Source organism: Pogonomyrmex barbatus, unplaced genomic scaffold, assembly GCF_055798465.1.
Source record: "Pogonomyrmex barbatus isolate J1 unplaced genomic scaffold, ASM5579846v1 scaffold10, whole genome shotgun sequence".
NCBI classification, from domain to species: domain Eukaryota; kingdom Metazoa; phylum Arthropoda; class Insecta; order Hymenoptera; family Formicidae; genus Pogonomyrmex; species Pogonomyrmex barbatus.
Genome location: NW_028297099.1, coordinates 4,313,783 through 4,338,256, shown reverse-complemented (window position 1 = coordinate 4,338,256; position 24,474 = coordinate 4,313,783). Strand labels below are relative to the sequence as shown.

Genomic DNA, 24,474 nt, shown 5'->3' with positions numbered 1-24,474 from the left:
ACTGTGGCAGTTCCACATAACTGGATAAACTATTAATCGTTGGCTCGTCATATGAAGTATGGCAAAGTCCACTGCTAGTATTACTACGAAGAACGATCGAATCGATCTTGCGTAATAGGCACATCCGTCACGTGTTCATGAAAAGTACGTGGGTGTTACACGTTCCGTTTTTTTTTTATTTATAGAATTTAATAAGTCATCCGAGTGTCCAAGGTGCGGAGCCTTGGATTGCTGTGTAAAGTATACGACTCGTTGAAATTTGCATTACTTTTAAAATCAGCATTGATCGTCATAACCATTGCGTAACTTGGACATGCACTATTGTTTGCGATAGTTTCCAATCGAAAAAAATATGACAAACATAAATGCGGTATGTCAGTTAAATGGAACGCGCATGCAACCGGTGCCAAATTGTGATTGTGTTAAGGGAGCTCGTTTACTCTTCCCAATGATATAAAAATACAAGATATAAGATAGAATAGGAGAACATACAAAGTATAATAAACTAAATAATTTTTTTTTTATATTAACAAGAAACTTTTTCAATAAAATGTAAAACAAGATTTCACACAAAAATGCAAACATATTTCTGTATATATCATGTTATATAATATCAGACATCAATTTGGTCGTGCTTTTTAAGTACCGTGCTTTTTATCATAAAAACCTATTGCTAATTTATAATAATAATAAAAAAAAAAAAAAAAAAAAAAAAAACAATTACCTCAACAATTACATCAACACATATCATGATTGATTACATCTGTCTTGACAAGTATCAATTATTAAATGTACATCGCGTCTGGAACCTTGACTCGCGCCAGCGGTGCGACTTCCAGGAAAAATTATCCGATGATCTCGTTCGTGGGAACTCACCGCTGGAGAAGAAGGACGTGCTACGACCAATGCACTCGGTGGCGGGTGGCGAATTCGGTGGCGCCAACGAGGAGGACGATGCGGCGGTGGCGGTGCGGTACCTGGTGCCCTTCCAAATTACCAACTTGCCCAACACCGTCAGCAAGGACTCCCGCAGGGTGTTGTGCCGGCTACCGCCGCCCAAACTACTAGACGAATCCCTCTTTGAACACTCGCCCACAGCTTCCACCTCGTCGGATGACGAGGCGAGGGTGAGTATCGCATGCGGTCGCTGCTGACCGTCGCCGACCTCCAGCTGCGGTTGCTGCAACTGTAATTGCTGCTTGTTTCGCTGCGTTTTCCGTCGCTTTTTCCGCTTTCTACGGCTGCTACCACCGCCATCGTCGTCCTCCTCGGCCTCCTGCGTCGAGTACCTCCGTTGACCGCCCGTCTCGCTGTTCCTGGACACCGTCATTGTCGTCGCCGTCGTCCTCGCGGTACCGCGACGTGTCGTCGCATCCGTTGACTCGACCTCGCCGTCGCAGTCCCTCACCTTATGGTCGCGCGACATGTGAATGTTCACGTTACTTGACTCGCGTTCAAGGGCGGGTAGAAACGATCGGTCGAGGACACGCCGTTTGGCACGACAGATGCGCTTTTTCATTCTATCGTTCACGGTCATGGACGAAAGCGAAAACTCCCGTCGGTCGCGACACGCGTACAAAAGCTCGAGAATAAAGACGCATGGTACAAATGTCATTAAGGATTAGTGTCGAGAATGTACGAAGATTTTATTTCATATAGGATTATACGAAAAACTAGCAATTTTTATCGAGACCAATAGAGATGCGGCATTTTTTAAAATACTCGGTTTATTATAGCCAAATTATCAGCCAGACAGCTACTGATACTACTATTCGATTTAATACTTTCCAAGCATAAAGTAGGATTAAAATAGGCGCCTTTATCTACTTTTGCAGATCTTGTTTGTCGACGCTTAAAAATAAATCGGCCACTTTGGGAAGCCTCGCGAGACTTTAACGTCATCTCGCGATATTGCATTTTTATGAGGATTGCATAAGAGCGAGAAGTGTAAAATTGTCGATAAAAAGATTTAAACCGGTCTAAGCCACTTTAATTAATTAAATCATGAATGATAAAAATATAAAAATAGTTTAAATTAACACATCATTTTGCACGTGTACGTTTTCAACTGGAAAAGAAATCGTCGCGATATATCTATTCTTCGTTCGCGTATTGATTATACACTTCGTGAAGCTGGTACGCCATTTTCATAATTCAATACAATTGACAAATTTCTAATTTATAAAAAAAAAATAAAATTCCTTTTGAATAATGTTAGGAATTTCAAAACTCAAGGAAGAAATTATATCTTTATTAATCATTTTAAAAAATTAAAAAAAAAAAAAAATAAATTTTAGAGATTTCATAAAAAATTACACTCGTGTGTTCTACTTTGTCGGTAATTTACGATTCATGTAGGCCGTATAAAATAAGCCCCGAAGATCGCGAGTGCTCTAGAAAACGCGTGAAAAGCAGCACGGCGCATACGAGTATAGATCGCGTGGCACGCGTGTGTGAAAACATGTCACGGACAAAGCGAATCGAGACTTTTTCCGGTACTCGCGATAAAGCTTCAGCACGTCGATGAACGTAAAGTTGAACGTCTATAAGAGCTTTATTGCCGTTATAAGCCGCGACCGTGTGCTGCTGCGTTTGATTTTTTTTTCTTTCCGCGGATGACGTACGCGCGAGAAAGTGTATGTCACAGTCTATGTTGACGATGATGATCGATGCGCAAGTCGCTCAATATCAAAATGCATGTACAAGAACAAATTGCGATAGAGCAAAAACTATTTTTCATATTTTAATGTCGGAAGATTAAGATTCAAATCTTGAAAAAGTAAAATTTATTATTTTTTCTCTATATCTTTGATCACATATGTATTTCCGGTTTTATCTCTTTAACATTTCAAATCATTTTTCAGTTTAATACTGTAAATGTCAAAGTCTTAATAATTAAAATGTAATTTTTATAATAATTGTACGGAGCTCGCTTGACCAAACTGTACGAATATTCGACTGACTGGCTCAAATGCTCCGATTTACTCTCGCAAGCTGGTTCTAAGTTACACGCGATGGCAATTCCACGTGTAACAAGATTAAACTTGCATTCGACGAAAGTACAAGAGAATATCGATCTCTTGAAATATTTCGCGAAGGGATTAGATGAAAGAAAATTATATTATTATAAAATATCTGTAATTAATTTTTTACATAAATATAATAATAAATATCTGTTTCGTGAGAATTTGCCTGTGTAGAAAACGGAAAAATTAATGGAATCGACTGGGTTCGAATCTTACCGGATAAGATCTTTCTACTCACGATGCAATGTTTAGTCTGCATGACCACGACGGCTTCTCGCCGATTTATTTCTAATTTCTCACTGACGCCTAACTGCCTGCTTATGATTCTGACTTTATTGCCTACATATATGCTTTCCATAATTAAAATACTTGCGAGTAGATATATCACGAATGATAATTATTTTCAAGCGTTGATCGTTCCTCCCTGTGTAGACAGGTATGAATGTGCAGTATGAATAATACGATGCGGAATGAAAAATGAATAAGGATGGGAGTGCGTCTATGTTGATTGAAAAATTTGATCGATCTCTATGCTTCGCAATAATTTGTTCACGCCGACAAAGTCATAAAGTCTAAAGCGCATTAACTTGTCAAACGGCACGCGGGCTAGCGAACGGAAGTTGCATAATATAGAAAATTGCATAACTCTTTAGTCTCGACACGCTCAGGAAGTCAAATTGCTCTTCGAACGAATTGTTCTTGACTCAGTACCGAATGAAATTAAAATTTTTTGCACGTTTCATGCATTACATTAAAATATTGAAAAAACCCGAAAATTGTATGTTACATCATAATAAAATTTTTCAAAATTTTATCATATCAATAGAAATGATTGTTAAGTGTCTTTAAAAATCTTACACATATCTAGAAGTTATGCTTAACTTCTTATCATATTGTGTTATGCAACAGATAACATTGTGATAAACTATGATTAAACTGTGCACTATTATTGCCAAAGATACTTAGATTATATAGAAAAAATTGGATGTAAAATCCTGTTTACTAAGACTGACTGAAAATGAGCTGTCTTTAGTCAACTATATTTATAATTATAATAAAATATTAGATAATAAAAATATCAATATCAATTTAAAAATTATAAATTTTCAATAGCATAAAGTAAAAAAATGTTTATTTTCTTTACATTTTTTTTTTTAATAAAAAATTTCTGAAAATTTTTTTCTAATCTTGCAATGCTGCACAAAACGGCAGAATGGTGAGAACGTTAAGCAATTACTTCGTTCGAATAGACACGGGGATTAAAATCTCGCGGGTAATCTCTTGACGATCGTCGAGCACTCTGCATTTCCTCGAGCGTGATCTCGTTAACGCAGGAGATATAACCGCTTCTTTTCGCGCGACTTCCGTTCGTCGCGTCCTCGAGAGGGACTGAGGACTCACCTCGAAGACCTCGAGTTCCAGCGTGTCGACCTCGACGCTCATCGTCTATCCTACGCAAACTATAAACCCTCTATAAGGCCAACCTCTTCTGCCACCTTCTGGCACCTGAGCCACGCCGCCACCGGCGGCGAGACGATCTCGTCTCCCCCGCTTCGCGTTTCGCCTCTTACATAGTTCTTCCACCTGGGACCCACCACCGTCTTCTCGTCCCCGGCGATCATCGCGGGGCTGCATTAGTCCACCAGCTGGCACCTCGCGATCCGAATTCGGTCGTACCTGGTCACCGCACCAGCACCGTTTCCACTCGACTGCTTCTCGTTCCAGTGACCCGGTCGTTCAATCGACATTCTCTCGTAGGGCCCGAGCACTCGACACCCCGTGCTCGACACCCTGCGTACCACTACAAAGCGTACGTCTTTATTCAATAGAACGAAATTGTTCGTCACCGCGAGAAGAAACCGCGAGGGAATCCCACCGACTTTTCTCAGCGTTTCAAATAAGTCCACGGAAATTTGAATTCGCGAAAGTTTTGCTTTTTGTACGAAAGCGTTCCTCTCATAAAATGTCTCGAAATCTTCCTTGATGTGATCACTACTCCTGTTTGCAGTAGTATCGTTTCTGTAAGGAAATTGACGATCGTGTCATCGAGATCGTCACCGAGAGATCGAAAGGACAACACGTGGAAAAGACTGCATCGGAATAATATTCGCAATGGGAATGTCACGACATGACATCACTAATCGTCATCCCTTGTAGTCGGATTTTTGGAAACTTTCCAAATGAAGATTAATCGTTGCAATAACGAGTGAGTTGAGCTGGAATCTTGTAGTAAAGCTTATCATTTGCTAACAAAAGTATAATCTTTTGAAAAAAATCATACTTATTTTATAAGGATAAGACAGGTTTTCGATAAACGATATAATTGAATTAATAAATAATTGTTCGTAATAATAACGTTAACTTACAAGTTATATTCTTTTAACTGTTATACAACCTTGGAGCTAAAAAGGCTAATTCAAGCTGGTAACGAGTTGCCACGTGTAGGAAAAAAAAAAAGAACGGCGTATTATTATTATCGTTGCTTTCCTTACATGCGGTTTCCTTAATGCGGTTATTCATGGTTAGACGAGTTATCTAACATGTCTCTCCTGATGAATTTTGTTATCAAGGAAGCAGGAAAACAGCGAAATCTATAAAAGATATGACTATACTAAGAATTAAACGCTCATTTAGAATTAATGTTTAATTCATTTTCGTATTAATAAAATAGTAAAAGTAATACACACATATATATATATATATATATATATATATATATATATATATTCTTAAGAATTAAAAAAGAATTTATATAATGTACTCATATAAAAAATTATTATTTTAAAATATTTACCTCAGAATATCTCTCTTATTTTCAAATCAATTATTATAAATAAAACGGGAAAAAAATTGATGCAACAAGTAGTTATTTCGATTGATGAGCAAATAAGTAAATAATAAAATAACTAAATAATGCTAAAAACAAGTGCAAATTGGATTAATATCAAGAGATATATCGAGAGAAATATAAACATCAAAATATAGCCGCCGATTTGCATCCAATACGTACATCGAATCGTTCTCGAACTTAAGTAGACGTTTCCCATCCTCGAACATGTAATAGAAAAAGATTGCAATGCATACTTATCCACCCACGTGTAGGCTAACTATCGCATTTGTGTGTCAGTAACCGGAGACGCTCGCAATAGCCGGACGACAGTGTGCGGTATCCTGTTTTCTAGAGGCGGTTGTCCGTCTCCCGCTAATTCTAGGTAGTACGCCTATGAAATCAACTACCTTTAGTATTTATGCATAAATACCAATTGACCGCTCGAAAAGCGGCGCATTCGTTCCGCCTCTAGACCAGAATGACCTATCGGGCACGTAACAAAACGGCACAACTGTGCATCGCGAAATGTATCTGCACTTCCGTCTCGTCTGTAACGAGCTTATCGCGAATGCTGGAAGCGCAAGAGACGAAAAATTTAAGATTGCCCGCTACGAGAATGGCTCCTGATAATAAGAATTTAGGGTAGACAAAAAATGAGAGCAATTTTTCATTTAATTAATTAAATTTTTATCTTCATTTTATCTTCATTTTTTAAGAAAAGATTTAAAAAAAAACAAAAATATATCAACGCATATTTAATTGGCAAATATAATGTGAGATAATGAGCAAGAATTCGGAAGAGTTGCCATCGAAAGTAAGAATTCTCGTGTATTAAGTACACGTGTACTCGAGCGAGAGCAGAGTAGATCCTTCGAGAGCAGCGTTCGGCACGCTCTTCGCCGTCCTTGATCCCGCACTAGAGTGATGTCATCGTTCGCTCAAGCCGCCACCTCTGTTCTTGCGTCTAGCAACGAAAATATCCGGGCTTCCTCCCAAAATAATGGCAAACGAGTCCATGTGTATTCGAGCCCGAGATTTCCAAGGATTCCGGCACCGAAACCCATTCGTCGATCGCGCCGAAGACACGATATAGAAGGGGTTCTTACGTAAGATATAATCGTGCTCAACCAGGAAACCGTTCCGGTACTGTGAATTATCGAAATACCATCGATAGAAATAGAAATACTGTCTAACGATATATGTACGTAATATGTACGTAATACGTCCAACGTTAGAAAACGGAATAAACAAGATATACCATTCAAAACTTTAATAAAAAAAAAATATATACATATATAATTTGACAATTTGTATTCTTGTACCGAGTTAATTATTAATTTATTTTTTCAAGTAAAAGATATTTTCTATTTTTCATTTGAAGATACAAGATAAAGCTCAGATTTTCAATAGTAAAATCAGCTGTTTCTTACTCGTTCGCTCGTTCAAGAAATGATAAATAAATCGCTCTATCTATATACTTGTGGACTACTAAGTATAGAGCGACGGCTGTACGCGAATACGGATGTGACTATACGTTCGTCATAATTAGCCCCGGATCTTCTGGCTCAGAGCGACGCGCGGAAGTCTATAACAGGAGCTTTCACGATCTCGTCTGGATTTTGTCTGGAAGCACTGCACGAAGTTTTCAACGATAATGGAACCGCGCGGCATTCCACTTCCGTTAGTAAGTGCGTTAGCGTGACGGCTGTCTTCGCCGTTATAGCGAGTAGTTTTATTACTAGCATTGTTATGAGATTTTTATCAGATTTGTATAAATATTTAGCCGTTCGTATAAAATAGATAAATTGAGCGAAAAAAATATTGAAATACTTTCTCTGAAAAACCGTAATACTTTCTCGTAAAAATCAACGGCTAAATAAAAAGCATAACGACTATGCCAGTGTACATATAATATAAAAATACACGGGCAGTATAATAATCTTCGACGTGCATAAGTATATGTGACGTACCCACTTTTTTATAAATCAATCAAAGTTGATTAATTTTCTATCTCTCCCTATGGAGACAGAAATGAAGTGACTTCAGAGATACTCTATATTGTACGCATACGAAAACAAAAGTTCGGCCTGGTTGAAAATGTGGGATGAAAAAGGGAAAGAGAAAGTTTGGAGCATGTGCAATCTCGAGGTGTCAGCTTGCGACCGAAATACATGCACACATATCCATTTATACTCCTCGTATCTTCACGCGCGCGAGTCATGCATTTATTTTCCTCTTCAAAGAGAATTTTACAAGTCTCGCACGTGCTTCCGTCTCGTTTAATTGTGAAATAACTAGAACCGCCATCAATATATATATGTCGATCGCGTCGGAACTCGGCAGGAATTGTGTTACGCTCCGCGTATGCTACAAAGGTCTTCGGCGGTCTTCGTATCGACGAATTGTAACTCGCTGCATTGATGACGAAACATTGGATATATGTCATCAATGCGAGAGAACGCGAAATAAATACAACACGCATTCTCATATCGCTTGCATCGGGAGCGTCATCATCGTACGTGGTTGTTTCTAGCATCCGAGATATTCAGTGCAACTCGGTGATGGCACGGCAGGCTTTATCTTTACAGCGCTGGCTCACGGAAGCATCATATGAGGCATCCACATGGCAATTTAAAAAAAAAAAGAAATAATATTGTAATCTAAAAATAAGATAAATCTATAGGGTAAATCTATTCCGTGAACATGTTATGTTAACAACATCGATTTTGCCTGTTAAACAGTTTACAACATAAAGATACGAAAACGTGAGACCAAAGTCGAAATAAATCTGACACGCGTGCTCTTCTTGTCGGCTGCATCATCACTTTTTGCAGCGTCTCAGATCCGTTATGCAACTCATTGTATCGTTTTATCCGAGGCGAAGCACTTCGAGAAACACGAGCGATATGATACTAGCCATAGAGAGCTTTTTGCACCTTCAATCGTGGCAATGCGTATTCGATAATTGGCACTCGACCAAGGCGTCCTGTCATTCGTTTCAATTATCCGGCTTTGTTGGTGACACAATCGACTCCGCAACACTCGCACGATACTGATAATGAATCGGGCGCCTTTTTTCTCCCTTTTTCTCATTCAACGACACGACTGTATGGTAATGAGAATCGAGATTGTATGTGTGTGTATGTGTGTGTGTGTGTGTGTGTGTGTGTGTGTGTGTGTGTGTGTGTGTGTGTGTGTGTGTGTGTGTGTGTGTGTGTGTGTGTGTGTGTGTGATGTAACGCAAATCCATTCGGATTAACGATTATTCTGGACTACACGCAAGTTTCTTAGCTTCAAGAACAAATATTATCTTTATAAACGAAAGTATAGATGCTATTTTCATTTCGTTCTATTTCTCTTCCAAACTAAATAATTTATTACTTAAATAATTTTAGACACAATGACGTTTGATACGAATCCATAAATATAAATTCATAAATGTAGTCAAGTCAAGTTGACTGGTATTTAGTTCAAATGAATTCTTTCCAATTACGTGAAAATTCTGTTTAGTTAAAACAATATCAACGAATATTGTACATTTAATATGAAATAATATTAATAAAATTAAATAAAGCGAATAAGGGATAAGATATTATTCTCATATCGTACTGCATTACGACAGGAACCGTTGCCAAAAATTGAAGGGACATAAGTCCAGTCGACTCACTCTCGGATTATCGCATAATGTGAAATAATAATGAAACGACCCACGCGAAGTTGCAATTTCCTAGGAAACGTACGTAAAAGTGGGACGTCTAACATCGCTGTCGGAGACAAAAGTTTACATGACAACCAACGACATTTTATCACTTAGATATATGAATTGTATAGTATTAGAATTTGTACAATCCAGTCCAAACTTTAAAAAAAGGAAAAATGAAATAATTTTTTTCAAAATAATCAAAATTAACTTATAAAACAAAAAAATTTTTTAATATTTTAATTTTTATCTTATAATCTCTTTTTTTTATTTAAAATTACATTTAACTTTTGTGTACTTGTTAGAATATAATCAGTGAATTTTATTTTAAAGAAAATTATTTTAATAAACGGAATTTACGATTATAAATAAATCAAGAGAGTAAAGATGTCATCATATAAGCGTAAGCAGCAATCCAGGCGTTTCGAAGATAAAATATCTCTCTCAGTGATTGAAGAATGAAAATAATTTTCAAATTATTTTGTAAGGAATGTGCGCACAAAAGGAATCCATCTAGAACGTCGTGGAACTTTTTAATAAATTTCCACAACTAGATGTACATATTTTTTTCCTTCATGTGTATTTTACTTCGGTCGATTAATTGATTCTATCGCCGGCTGCTCTCGAATTACTCTCATTTGTGCTTAATTCCGTCAGTGGATAAAAAAGCGGATTGACATAAACGACAGAACGTCCTCGGCCTAACGCAAGTTTATGATCCTAAACGTTGGCACGTTGCTTATTATTTATGGAAAGTTTTGCTCTTATGTTTTGAGAACTAAGAGAAGAGTGCCAATTTGTTAATTTTAAAAGCAACAAAGAGACATTTTATCATAATAAAAATAATAAATTAGAGAATAAATCATAATTACATTAATATTTTTCAAAAAAATCTTATATATAATTTAAAAAATAATATATTAAAAGTAATATATTAATGAGAAGATATTTCGTGTATTCGAAATAAGTTTTTTTAATATAATAATTTTATAAATAGTATTTAGTACATTCTTTCTTAGTTTTGATAAATTTTCTGTCTTTAATAAACGCTTTATAAGAAATTCATAAAAACTCATCATTATATGTATCATTTTTGTTGGGAATTTATATTTTTATCAACAATCGGAGATATTGGTAACATCGATATCAGGCATATTTAATCATTGTAATGTGTATACAAGTCGACCACGACATATTAATAATAACTAAACTGTTCATTCTCTATGAGTGTCGTGCGTTATTAGGTTGTTCTAGTTTAAGTTTTCCAGGCCAACAGACAGTATCATCGTCTTGCGTAAATCAGTTCCTATACAGAGCCTATTATCATCATCGGAAGTTCTTTCTATCAGAAATTCTTCGACAAAATTAAAGATGATCTATCGATAAAAATTTATGTCTCAAAACAGTTTTTTAATTTTTAACCGAGAAAATGGTCTTGGTGACTAAGGCTTAAATTAACTTTTTCTTTAAATAAACGTTTAAGTTGACTGACGGAAGTAATTTAAACTCAACTGACGAAAAACTCTGATCGTCCATTTATATCTTTGAAGCTTAGCCAAAAATCTGTAATTTCTGACGTTGATTGTCACCTGTGTTGATTAAGTGCCTTATCAAATTATCGCTACGCGGAAATCTATTTTAAAGTTATCAACGAATGTCAACAGTTATTATAGCGAGTAAAGTGAGACACTTCATGTAATAGGATACAGGTTTCCATCGGTTGCTAGTTAAACGATTAAGCAATACGAGATTAAAGTAAATTACGTCATTATGTCTAAAAGTATCGACGCGGTAAAACAACCAGCAATAACCGATCTTTATTAACTAATCCTTCTTCCACTTTATAATAAACTTGTCCAGGTAATGACTGAGCGATTAAATTTCTTAAAAGTATCACGATGCAATAAATTTTTTTTTTATGCTAACCGTTCTTATAAGGAGCTTTAGTAAACTATGGCGATAGCGAATAAGTCTATAAATAACTCTAAATATAAATGCACTTGCTTAAGTTTTTCGGTCAACGCAACTGAAGTTTATACGCTTAGGATAAACAAAAGTTCATTTACAGTACAAATGGACTTTAGTAGTTGGATTTCCTTATACAGTTAGAAATTGACAATTTGTCTTCTCGCTACTCCGAGGCGACTTTACGGCCAGCATTTTCGATCAGATACGCCGCGAATATAATAGAATTCTCGATGAGCCTATTTACCTTTTGCTTTGTAATAATTCAGCCACTAGTTGATTATCCATTTACATTTATTATTGATTCGCGCGTACGTTCGTAAAAACGACCAATAGATATGATTAACGACACATAGCATCGGCGACGCTCTCTCACTTCTGACGGAACGGCAGAAGGAAAAAATTTTCTCCTCCCGGGGAGCTTCACGTCGTGATGTTAATCGTAATTTCTCTCGGCGAATACATTTCCAAGGTCGAGTTATGCCCGAACGAGCCGATAAACGTCGCCGTGAAATCGTGAAAGACAAGTTAAACGACGCGCTTCGCGACACGCTGGAAAAGACTTCTAATTAATTAAACTTCACCGAGCGTTCAAATGAAAACGCGAACCTCATCCTGTCCCGTCATTCTCTGCGGCTTATCGATCGATAGGCACGCAAATGCAGCTGCAAAATCAACATCGAAAAAAAGGTTGAATAACCTACTTTTCATTCTGCGGCAAGAAGGAAATGCATTTTGCATTTGATAAACGCGAACCACAAACGATATCATCCCTCTTTGAAACCTGTCCGTCCTAACAAAGCGAATTAATAAAAAGGGAATACAGATAAAACACAAAACCTTTCACTCGTTTCTAAAACATTTCTTGTCTTCTTCAACAAAATTTCGTCACGTTTTCTCGAAATATACGCTTAAATTTCTCGAATATTGTTCGAAGATTTCCTCGACCACAAGGGATGATCTGCTCGATTTCAATACCCGGCATGGTGCTTTTCCACTCGTCGTCATTACGTTATTCTCGAGAGAGCGACTTCTTTACTCGTCGCTCTTGCCACAAAAGCACCCTCGCCGACATCGTTCTAATGATCGTTATCCACAAAAAGAGAAAAGACGAATTCAAAAAAGAAAAAAATAAATAGGCTATGTATACATATAAAGTTTCAATTGTTCGGTTTAATAAAAAGAAAAATTTAATCGGCATCTCTCGTTCAACTTAGCTAAATTAATTTTTCAGTTTCCAAAACCGACACCAATAATTTAATCTCTACTAAAACAACAGGAGTAAAAGTTCAATCGACATTTCTTGCCAAACTAAAATAAATTAATTTTTCAGATAAATTCCCGGAATCAACTGATTGTTCGTGAATTAATTAATCTCCGCTGAAAAATAAAGAGCTAATCGACACTTCTTGCTGAACTGAAATTAATTTTTCAGTCTTGACGTTAAAGAACTTCACCACTTAATTAATTAATCTTTACAGGAATAACAAGAATAAATCCATAACAATTTAATCAACATTTTTCATCGAATAAATAACATTTTTATCAAACAATTTTCACGATTTTTATTCTCCCAATTAATTTCTAAATTTAAATTCTCAATAAGCAATAGATATATCTAATCAAAGATATATCTAATCTCGATGTCATAAGAAAAAGATAAAGTATGGAATCGAAGAAGAGAGGAGCCTTACGCGCGTGCAGCGACGAGGTGCGTACGAACGCCCGTGAGGCTTTTAAACGGCAATCGATCGCCGTCGCGATGAGGTCAACGTTGGTTATCCCGAGCGTATACGTGGATCAACGTGAAAGATTCGTAGCTGCTAATAGACGACGGTTTCGGAATCGTCGTGTCATCGTATCAATGCCCTGACAAACCCCTCGATTGCTGACAAATCAGAATGAAAAGATGATTGTAGGTGCGATGACGTCGACATGCGTGATAATGAATTCGTGTCATCACACTATCGCCGTCTCCGTCTCGTATCATCGAGAATCTTCTCGATTGCGTTACGTTTACCTGATTCCGATGATTAAAACGGAAACATGATCGAGGTGGACATTCGAATGATCATCGTCGTCATTATTGTCAAAATAACGAGACACGCGAGATCTCTCTCTCTCTCTCTCCCTTGGGATATAAGAATGGAGTCGCGAGTTTGATCAGCCGGTAATTGGGTGGACACCGTTTTTCATTTCACGTTGCACCGGCACCGTCACCATCTTCACCACCATCACCGTCATCGCTGCCATTGCCGTCGTCGTCGTCGTCGTCGTCGTCGTCGCCGTCGTTGTCGTTGTCGTCGTTGTTGTCACCGTCACTCTCACCGTTATCGCTTCGCGAGCGCACCGAATCGACGACGATGATAAGCCGGCGCGTGAGAAAAGACACCTGATTAATAACGAACCCGCAGACAGCACGCGTAATACGCACGCACAATACCGCGTTCGCGCGAATTAGCAGCGCGTACCAAGGATGTCGTTTTCTTCCTCCGGCGGAGGATCACGACGGCGCACTGCACGACGATGTAACGAAACGGTTTCGCACGGAACACAGAGGGGTTGGCTGGCTGGCTGGCTAGCTCGCTGGATGGCTCGCTCGGATATCGAGACGTGCAACCTCGAGGCGTCGTCCAACGACGGCGCCACGCGACGCTCGGCGTCGCGACGCCAGTGGTGATGGTGCGGCGAAAATTCAAGACGACTTCGAGTCTCGACTACGGGGGTAAAGAGGGTTGCTGTTACACTGACGGTGGTGAACGCAGCTGCAGCTAGGGTTCCGATCGATCTGCTACGTTACACAGCTGGTACGACTTGGGAATTTGACTCGTTTAATGGATAACGATGATACGAAGTCGGTAAAAATTCAGTTTCGCTTTAAAGAATTTTAAACATGATATAATTTGAATTAATAATTTTTTAAATTTTAACTGGAGTTTTACTGGAGAACAATTTTTCATGAGAAAAAGAGTTATTGTTAAAAAAACAGTAACTAACTAACAGTTATACTTTCTTAAAAGTATATTCACTGATCTAGAGAATCTGTAACGCGTTAATCATTTTCCTTTTTTCTGTAGTACTAAAGTAAAAGATATAAGATAAAATTATTAAAGCTTGTGAAGAATTCTTCTTTGAACTTATTTTAAATAATGCAAGAAAATTTGATACACGTGATATTATTTACATTTCATCGAAATATAGATATCGAAACATGAATAAAAAAATGAAATTCGTAGAATTAGTCTAATTTAAAAATATTAAGACAATTAGAAATATTATGACAATTTTCATAAAAAAAAAAATACCTCGTTGTTATGATAATTGTTCTTTTTCCGGAACGGTCTAACGAGGAAATAACGGATCGACCACCGAGTAGTTGAATAGTGAGTGATTGCTGGAATAAACGCATGGAAGGAGAAACTCCGCACAATGTTTTCGCGGAAATACGGTTTGGTTATTCGGAGAAATTGAAAGCAAAAATGACGTAAGGAAAATATTCTATTACTCGAAAGAGGCAAATACAGAAAGAATAAAATTGGAATTGACCAGTCAATAAATCAACGATGAGTCAACCAACCGAATCGATCAATATGCGTACGTTTATTTTAAGTGTTTCATCTATTTGATCGCTTTGTATTATAATAGAACTCCTTATCCATAACATATTGATATGTCATATATAGCTATAGCCGCAATTATTAATGAGAATCATTGATGTTATCATCGACAGATGTTATCATAATATAATACAAAAGTCGCATCGAGATGCAATATGTACGCGTGTTCTTGGTATAAATAACAATCTGAGATCACTCACCTTGCATAGGCCGCGTGGCAGCGCTGCGTGACATTGTTTGCGTGGTTTAGCTTTAGGCTGTACTTTCGAGTTAGGCGCTTCTGGACGGAGTCTGTCGATATGTCCGCCGATGCGGAAGATGACGGCCGTTAAACGGAACGATCTCCCGGCTCGACGCTGGTCAGCTGTTGTAAAGTAGGCATCAAACGCGCGGTGACGCGGTATAAAAATGCGATGCGTAAAAAATTCCCTCACTGCTTGGCGAGTGATTAACGTCGTCGTGTTCAGGTGCCACGTGGGATTATTTATAAACAGAATCGTCTCACTGCCAGCAGCGACAGACGATCCTCGAGCGCGACGTTCCGTTCCAAAGACGTTAAAGAGACGACGTGAAATCGATGGTCCTTCTATCGCGGGACGCAGAAGACAAAGAAAATTGAGGCACGTAGGTGACGACAGGGATGACGTTTTTGATGATGTTTTCGGTATATGACAGTCACCACCGAAGACGAGCAATGAAGGGGGTCTCCTGCTGGATATTCGACGGCGTTGACGGTGACGTAAGGCACGACGCGGTGATACCGCGACGACACTTAAGTCGGATATTCCGCGGCGAGATAATGACGACAGGATATCCGGTGTGGGGGGTACGGGTGGTCTTTTGGGGGTGGCGTCCATGTGGGGTGGATAGTCACCTTCGGTCTTCCCTCCCGCCTGCGAGCCACCTCTTCCTCCTCCAGGACCTTCTCCTTGTCCTCGAGATGCCCCAGCTTTCGGTGGTGCCCGTGGACACCACCCTCACACGCCGCCAAGTCTCACTGATCGACTCCCACGTTGTTAAATCTCGTGGGTGCAATCTGCAATAAAAAGAAGCTCGGATCAAGACTCGGAAGTGTCATTAGTTTTTTTGCTCTATCGTTTAAGTAAAGAGTTTAACTGAAATTTATCAATAAATTCTTTCAAATCTTATAAATCTTTTAGATCTATTTTTATAGAATAATATTGTACAATATACTTATTCTTAGTTATACATACATTATTTATAATATTATAAAAAAACTAAAATTTTTTTCTAAGATAATATAAATGCTTGATGTATTGAGCTCATAAAGAATTGTTGTGCTCAATAAAAAAGGAGAATGTATATATTTGGCATTGAAATGAGGGAAAATATGATGGAAAACCCTGATGAGATGGACAGTCCGGCTTATCCATGAGGATCTGTTCACATAAAGGCATCATTCAGCAAAGTTTGATGTATACAATATACTGGCATTTCTTCTAAAAGAAATCGTCGGACGACAATATAGCGTGGTTAAATGTACAGTAGCCAAATGATAAATGCGATAGCGAATTTGTGAATAATCAAACATCACAATATCATATGATAAAGCGATAATTGCTTATTTTAAAAAATTGCAAATTAGTATCAATTCTAAATTAAGAGTAATATTAATTTCCATTTGTGTATTCTTTAAAATCGAATATTTTACAAATCAATAGCAATATTGTAAATTTTTCATATTTAATAACGTAACAATATAAATATCTTTATAATATATTTTGATAAATTTATATGAAAAACTCGATTAAAGCTCCCGTTTCAAATATTACATAAATCAGCAGGTAATTATAAAAAATAATACTTATTTTTCTTTTCGAAAACAAAGACTGAGAAATTATAATGACGTAAATTGAATATTTGCTAATTTATATATTTTATTGATTAAAAATTCAGTTATTTGTTTTTAAAGAAATTTCACTGTCGATAAATAAATTGACACGTAATATACTGTCGAAATGATTTATACGCGAGATTACTGATGCTATACATCTGCGATAGAAATACACGTTAATAGCAATCGTATCGATTATCATTTATGCATTCATTAGTTATTTATTGAATTTTACTTCTACTCGTGTGTCATTTGTAACAAGATATACAATGTAGACTTTATTATTTCTAAACACTTTCACTACTGATCAACATTGAATGCAGTATTAAATTACAATTGACTAAAAGTATTCCATTACGACAAGTTCTACAACAGTTCTACTGCATCCGATAACGCATTGCTAAACAAATAAATTAACCGTATATTGTGTAATCTACACAGGAAGTGGAAAAATATAACATAGAAGGAGACATCGCAATCTTTTCATAATTTTTGTAGCACTCGACTCGATAATTGGAATACTTATTAATTATCGAAACTGTTAGTCATTATTACGTAATATAATTAATTACGTGATATAATATAAAATTAACATTTTCGACGAAGTGGTACAAATCGGACTCTTAATGAATAAGAATTATGTTAATGGCAACCGGTCACGAGAATAGGGCAAGCCGACGAACGTGGAATATGAAACGCATGAAATCCAGTTCTCAATCGCGTATCTCAAGGACACATCGGCATAGCCGTATTTCACTACTACATCGTCAACTACTACGACAGACCAACGATACATACAAGCCAATGGTCAATCGAAGCCGCGTCGCACCAACTACCACCCTCGTTACGTATTCACGTATCCTTGATTCACAGCAAAGTTTTGTCGCGTCTGACGTGTCCGCGAACGATAAGGAATCGTTTATTCGCGAAACCGTAAGCTCCTCTTTTCGGGGACATAAGCTAAGGACTCGTTATGGCCTTGCGCAGATGACACTTTAACTCTTGCGTGTGTTTCGTGGTTCTTTCGGACGCCACGTGCACGTTTGATCGCAGATTATGACATGGATTAAGAGTCGTATAGTATATCCGAAGATTATAATGTAAGATTTCCCCGTTTTTAACTTTCTTTTCGTCGCCATATCAGTCTTATTGCACAAATATCTGCTGCTTCGTGTTTTTTATAATAAAAAAAAAGATTTAAATATTTAATTTCAGATCTTATATCGGTTTTTAATAAACAATACGTTCTTTCTAAAGGCCAACTGCGTATTGTAAAGGGTTGATGATTTATGAAAGCCTATATACGCGCGTTAGAAACGTTTCGCGAATTATCGCGTAGCTTCTCGTATCACGGGGTGGGCAGCCGTGACGTCGTTTGAAGGTTTCAGCTGTCGGCATGAATGAGGCCTTAACGTATGCTTTATCGTCCGTACGATGATAATTGAGTTAACGCTGTACGCGGCGTATATGGAATGAAATCTGCAACACGAGGTGGTATCGGGCATCAACTTACGCGAGCTCGCTTGAACTTGGCTCGGAATTAAATCATCGTAATGAATGAACGGGTAATGTAGCATTCATATTACCGGATTTTGCAAGCATCGTTGATTTAATAATAAAGATCGAATAACACACAACAGGACAAGGATAATCTTACGACCATGCGATTCTCTGTAGCTTTCATAAGTCACACGGGAGAGTGAATAAATATATATATTATTGATCTTTTTTGCCAGTTTTTATATGTACAATCATATATTATACATACACGCACAATCATTTATATAAAAAGTGCCATTTATACAAGCCTTTCAAACTTTCTTTATAGACTTATATGAAACTTCTGAATTTAATATACTTAAAGATGGATTTAATCATACGTTTTGCCAAGAACAAAATTAAAATTTCGGCGCTGTTGCAATTTATTATTAACCTTAATTGATCTTAATTTTACAAATGTGCATATAATTCTTATTTGACTAAGTTTATCAATAGCCTTAATAGTTGAGTGAACTTATTAATAGAGAAATCCATTTTCAACTTACAAACTGTAAAGTAATGGCAGCACGTGTAACTAGGCACAACTCACTTCGGATCAATACTTGGGATATTTCTTTGCTCAAGTGACCGAATATTTAGAGGTTCTCGTCGATCAATATCGTAATAGGAAAATAATAGTAACATTATATTATGACAAAAATTGAATCAATGTATTCATATATCATAGCAGATGTTAATCATCTATCGCAATTACTAATGAGTATTTAAGTTCTATAGTTAATGCGAATGATAATATTCTTTTATCAAGAGAATATTAATATAATTACTATGATCATCTATGATTGGCAAACTTTTCAATGATACAATAATAACCGTTGACAACTATCGTTATTTAAATTTTTTTAAAAATGTTAATAAAAAATAAATATCATGCAATATAGTAACATGTGGAATGACATAAATAATTAGATAGCAACACAAAGTAACAAATACACTATTCAATTGAAAATATTATCTTATTTTTAATCATATTATATAATATTATATAATATTTTACTACCATATTTATTTTATATTTTATATTTATGATAATATATTAAAATTAAAAATTTTCTAAACAATATCATGTGTATGCTACGCAGACAATACAAAAGTTATCTAAAGCTTGAATTTCTAAAACAGCATCCATGTTTATCCCATCTCAAAATACTTAGTAAGCAAAGTGTCAAGAAAGATAAGATACATTTCAAAGAACATTATCACATTCTGACGGTCTCATCGCCTCATTTTTTTCCATAAAATATTTTTTTATTAAATATTATTTAAATTAGTTAATAAAGTACTGTGTAAGTGTTGCGATAAAGTATAGTTAGATTCTCATGTGTTAAATCGCGTTCTACGAAAGCGGGACTTAAATTCAAACTGTAAACATTTATACTCTTCGAAAGCGTTCGCACATCGATACGTCAAGACGTATCGTAAATGTTGACGACGATAAGGATACCTCCAAGTATCTCCCGACGATACGTATATCTTAATGCAAAATAGCTCCAGTCGTAAAGCAGTCGAGATAACAAAATCAACGTGCTAATGTCCTAATCATTGTTCCTTCTTTCAAATAGTAATTTCGTTTCAATGAGTGATTTCTTACGGTTCAAAATCGATACTGCAAAATGAAAACGTAAATTTCCAAATATGATATAATTAAAAATTAAACTAAATATAAAATAAGCAACAGAATTAAATTTAGAATAATTATACCGAAGTGTATAGTATAAGGAAGCATCGTATTCCTCGTCATCTGAATTACTCATTCCATAAGTAATTCAGATATAAAAATATTTATTCTCATTGTTCTTATTAAACAGAGTTAATAGCATACATATATAATAGAGAGAGAGAGAGAGAGAGAGAGAGAGAGAAAGCGAGAAAACACACACAAAAATGATTACGTACATCTACATAAATATATTCATGAAAATTATAAAAAGAAATGTATCGTGGTAATTTCAATTAAAGATTTTGATATCACTACCAGCAATCTTTAATTATGTTTTTTTTTCATTTTTACCTAATGCCATTTTTGTATTGTAATTAAAAGGTATATAAATATTTCTAATTAACACTGACGTTGTTTACAAATTCTTACATGAAAATTTTTACTTGTAAATTAAATTATGTATATTAAATTATGTATATTATTTAAAAAAATATTAGTCTTGAAAGAATGTATTTGCGAGAATAATCTCAGAATATATTAACTATCAAGAAAAAGAATAGATTAGTTCACATTTTGTTTTCTCATTATCTTTGAAGATGATATGTACGAACAATAAAGCAATTTGTGTATGAACTGCCCGTATCGTTCTTTAAAGACTCGAGAGTACAGCAGTCCATGTACATTGCGATGCATGTACCACCTGTTTGCTCGCGCCTATATTCCGACGATGCATATAGGCAATCCGAATCTTTGACCGTTTTGTTATATTACTTTGTTGTTGCAATTACATATTATAATTTTACAGAAATATTTCGTATATATTTCATTTACAACACATCACAGTATAAATATCATTCTCATATAACAAGTAACCGGATACATGCAGCCACATAGTATCCCCTACATTTCTCGAATTTGACTCAGATCCGATAACATTTTAATTAACTGCCTTTTCTGTTTCTATCTAGAAACTCTACAACATCGATTATAATACAGATGATTATACAAAATTCAATCAATTAATTTATATTTTACAAGTTTCTCATTTTTACATTAATTTTGAATTTCGATTAATCATTAGAAATCGTATGCAATTACTATTATCGTATAATCATATTGAATTCATTATTATTTGAAATATCAATCGTGATTATATTTTCATTTTTATTATTCTGTTTGTATAACGGTCACATCAACTTAAGATTAGATGTTCGAAATTGTGCAACTCGACCAAAAATACTTCATAGTTGTGGGAGTAGAAGATCGAAAAAGATCAGTGTCAGACATCATAATACCGCGTTCGAGTCACCGTTTTCACGGTTCATTGAGGTGCATCATTGTGACCGCACTAAAGCAGACGTCTTAAAAGCAGCGATATTATTACACAGTCTGTTTTGACTATATGTATTTAGGAAAACTCGTCATGTCTGTAACTTCGTCATGTCGAGTGCTACGACATGCAATCGGCACATTCGTAAGGCAACAAAGTACATGCAGCTTGAAATCCGAGCCGAGGTTTAGAAATTGCTAGTTGCAGAACCGGTAAATCATACTTCTTCCTCGAGCCAACGACAAAGAAACATACTATAGGCATTTAGATTCATAAGAAAACTGTTTTTTATGCACAGAACATCACGATTCTTTTGTACGTAATTTTAATCTTAATTATCATTTGCTAGCACGCTAATTTCATAACGTATCTAGTTTATGTAACTCGGAATTTCAAGAAGTTTGCATATATATAAAAAAATCTTATTGCGTAAAAATTATAATTTTAAATTTAAACGATAACTTTAATTTCATTTTTGTAGAGTAAATTCTGCTCGAAATTTTTTACGAAGTCGTCATACGCGGAAAACACTAAAAATACAAACGAAACGTGTGGAAAAGATTACGATGCTCTTCATTTTTCCTGGAACGAAAACATATCGCGCGAATAACGAAAAACCGTCGAATAGCGATTCATACGATGCACACACGTTGATGAAATCACGATTGGCGTTCCGCCAGAATCACTGTTGACTTTTCCACGATTTGATCGCAATTCCCCAAATATCCAAGCTCTGATTTTATAATCTTTGCAAAAGAGATCGAAATCTTTGCAAGCTGTCCCTAAAATCGGCGGAATGCGAACATTACGTCGTGTCGAGATATAAATTGTATTTTTTTTCCTCAACAAAAACGTCAAGGTCATTCTCTTAATTTTTCCGCATCTATTGATAATTCATAAACAAAATGACAATGGAAGATAAGCAGTTGTAACACATAATCGATCGAAACTATCGGTGTTAGCCGAGATTTATAATATTCATAGATTCCAAGAAAAAAAAAAACAGTATGACGTAGCAAGGATACAAAAGTTCCACTTATTATTTACTTGTAATAATTAAGAGAATTACACATGGGTAGATTATCAATAGTCATCTCATGATCGCTACAAGGCGATCCTTATGTAAACTCACGCCTCTCATATGTATATATCTAACTGTCCATAGGAGAGACGTGTATGAGCATCCAAGAAAGGGTAATGTATCGCGCGACACAAACGACATTGTACAAACGTCATCTTCATTGATCGTTCAGTGGCCACGAGCAATTCGTCATTCTTGGAAACATCATGAGAGTAAACTACTCAATTTACAAGAAAATTTGGCTACGGTTTCTATACAAACTTACTTCTACAAAACACGAGTACAGATAATTAACAAAGACTATTTTTAAACTATGAAACATTCGTAGATAAGCGCGTCCTCGTCGAAGATTAAAATGATCTTTCGCAACTCGGAGCAACGTAATTTTTCAAACTCTCAAGATAAACATTTTAATAATTACATTTGTAAAAAGTTGGAAAAAAATAATCTAAGAATAGCAGGAGCAATGTAATTTTTGCTCTTCTGCATTTCAGAAAAATTAATTCCGTAAAGGAAAAATCACTGTTACATTATTCGCGTAGAATCAAACAATGCACACGTCTGAATCGTAGAAATGAAATGGTTTGTAGAAACTCTACGGATATAGAAGAAAAAAAAAAACAGAAACTGAATATCGTATATCAAGTATACCGCAATAATAAATGTTAATGCAAATCATTCTCACATAACAATTTTCCTCGCGTCAGGTGTTCCGCACGAAAGCGATAGGCGAGAGATCACGAACGCTTACCTTGCAGACGGCTCTTCGTCGTCATATCTTAGCATAGTAAGACTTTCATTTCGCTCTTCGTGACCGTCGGAAGAAATTCGCCCTTCGCACGCTTCCGTTCCTACACTCACACACGATAAACAGTCGGCGCGATCCGAGTCTTAATCAATCTGTGACTTTCTCCGATTACTGCTCTCGTTTACGTCATCATAGTGATATCGCATTATAGTGGAATTTCCAGAAGGAAACTTTTCGCTGACGATTAAACGTTTTCAATGGCTGGCTTTTCGATGCCGACGCGTCGTCGCCTTAGATCTTTCCCTCGAGATGCATATCTATGGACTTGCGCGCGAGTTCTTATAGTCTCCGACATGTGCTCGAAGATCGATTGAATTTCCTCACAGGGTTAAGGTCGCGGAAAAATCTCCGATCGAGCGATAAGAAGGGAGGGTGTGCGTCACGGCGGGGCTCGACCACGAACCAGTCGTGAAAATTCGTAATTATTTTGCGAAAAAATATCACCTCAGCCAGGAATCGAATCTGGATCTTCTGCTTACCGGGCAGGCATCTTATCCTTTCGACTACAGAGGCATGTGATGGTATTTATCGCAAATAACGTGTTTAGAATAATACGTTACAATACAATGATACACATATATACATATATCACAATATACATATATACATGTATATTCTATCGAATCCTCACGACCGGTTCTCTCAAAGAAATGATGGTTCTAGTCTCTCGATGGATGCAGGTCGAACTGTAGCGGTGATACTCTCCAACGCCATTGGCAAATATACAAATAATCCTCCTGGTGCGCGGCAGGAGAGATTGCATCAAGCATGGCTCGAGCTCCCGACATCAAATATCGAGAGAGTTTCTTTTCAATTTTTCCCGTCTTAAGAAGAGACCGTTCGTTGTTCGATTATTTTCCATACGGCAGCGGAACGAAGCGGGGAAAGTAGCACCGATCAGCGTTATAAAAGATACGCCGATATCACACCGGACACGCCACTCGAAAAAGCTCGCGACCTTACGCGATCACCGCGATCGTTCGATTAGAAAAGCGCCGCAAGCTTTGAGCGCCGGTCAGTCAAGAGACCCAGCCGAGGCTCT

The 24,474-nt window shown here is 36.5% G+C and overlaps 1 protein-coding gene across 12 annotated transcripts in view; it reads right to left on the bottom strand.

Moving 5' to 3' along the window:
• Positions 1–24,450, bottom strand: part of ATP8B (ATPase phospholipid transporting 8B) — a 35,231-nt gene extending 10,781 nt beyond the window's left edge. For 3 of the 12 annotated variants that reach the window (XM_089070495.1, XM_011647506.2, XM_011647509.2), the window contains exons 1-3: positions 13,216–14,148; positions 4,511–5,045; positions 877–1,408 (exon numbers count right to left, since the gene is read on the bottom strand). In XM_089070495.1, coding sequence (XP_088926621.1) covers positions 877–1,408; positions 4,511–4,648 — 670 coding nt within the window. In that variant the 5' untranslated portion in view covers positions 4,649–5,045; positions 13,216–14,148. Of the gene's footprint in view, positions 1–876; positions 1,409–4,427; positions 5,046–5,518; positions 5,618–6,036; positions 10,427–13,215; positions 14,154–15,338; positions 16,175–23,375 lie in introns of those variants that run through there. The other 9 variants (XM_089070496.1, XM_011647503.2, XM_011647504.3 and 6 more) reach the window with 9 other exon arrangements.
• Positions 24,451–24,474: the final 24 nt, after the last annotated feature.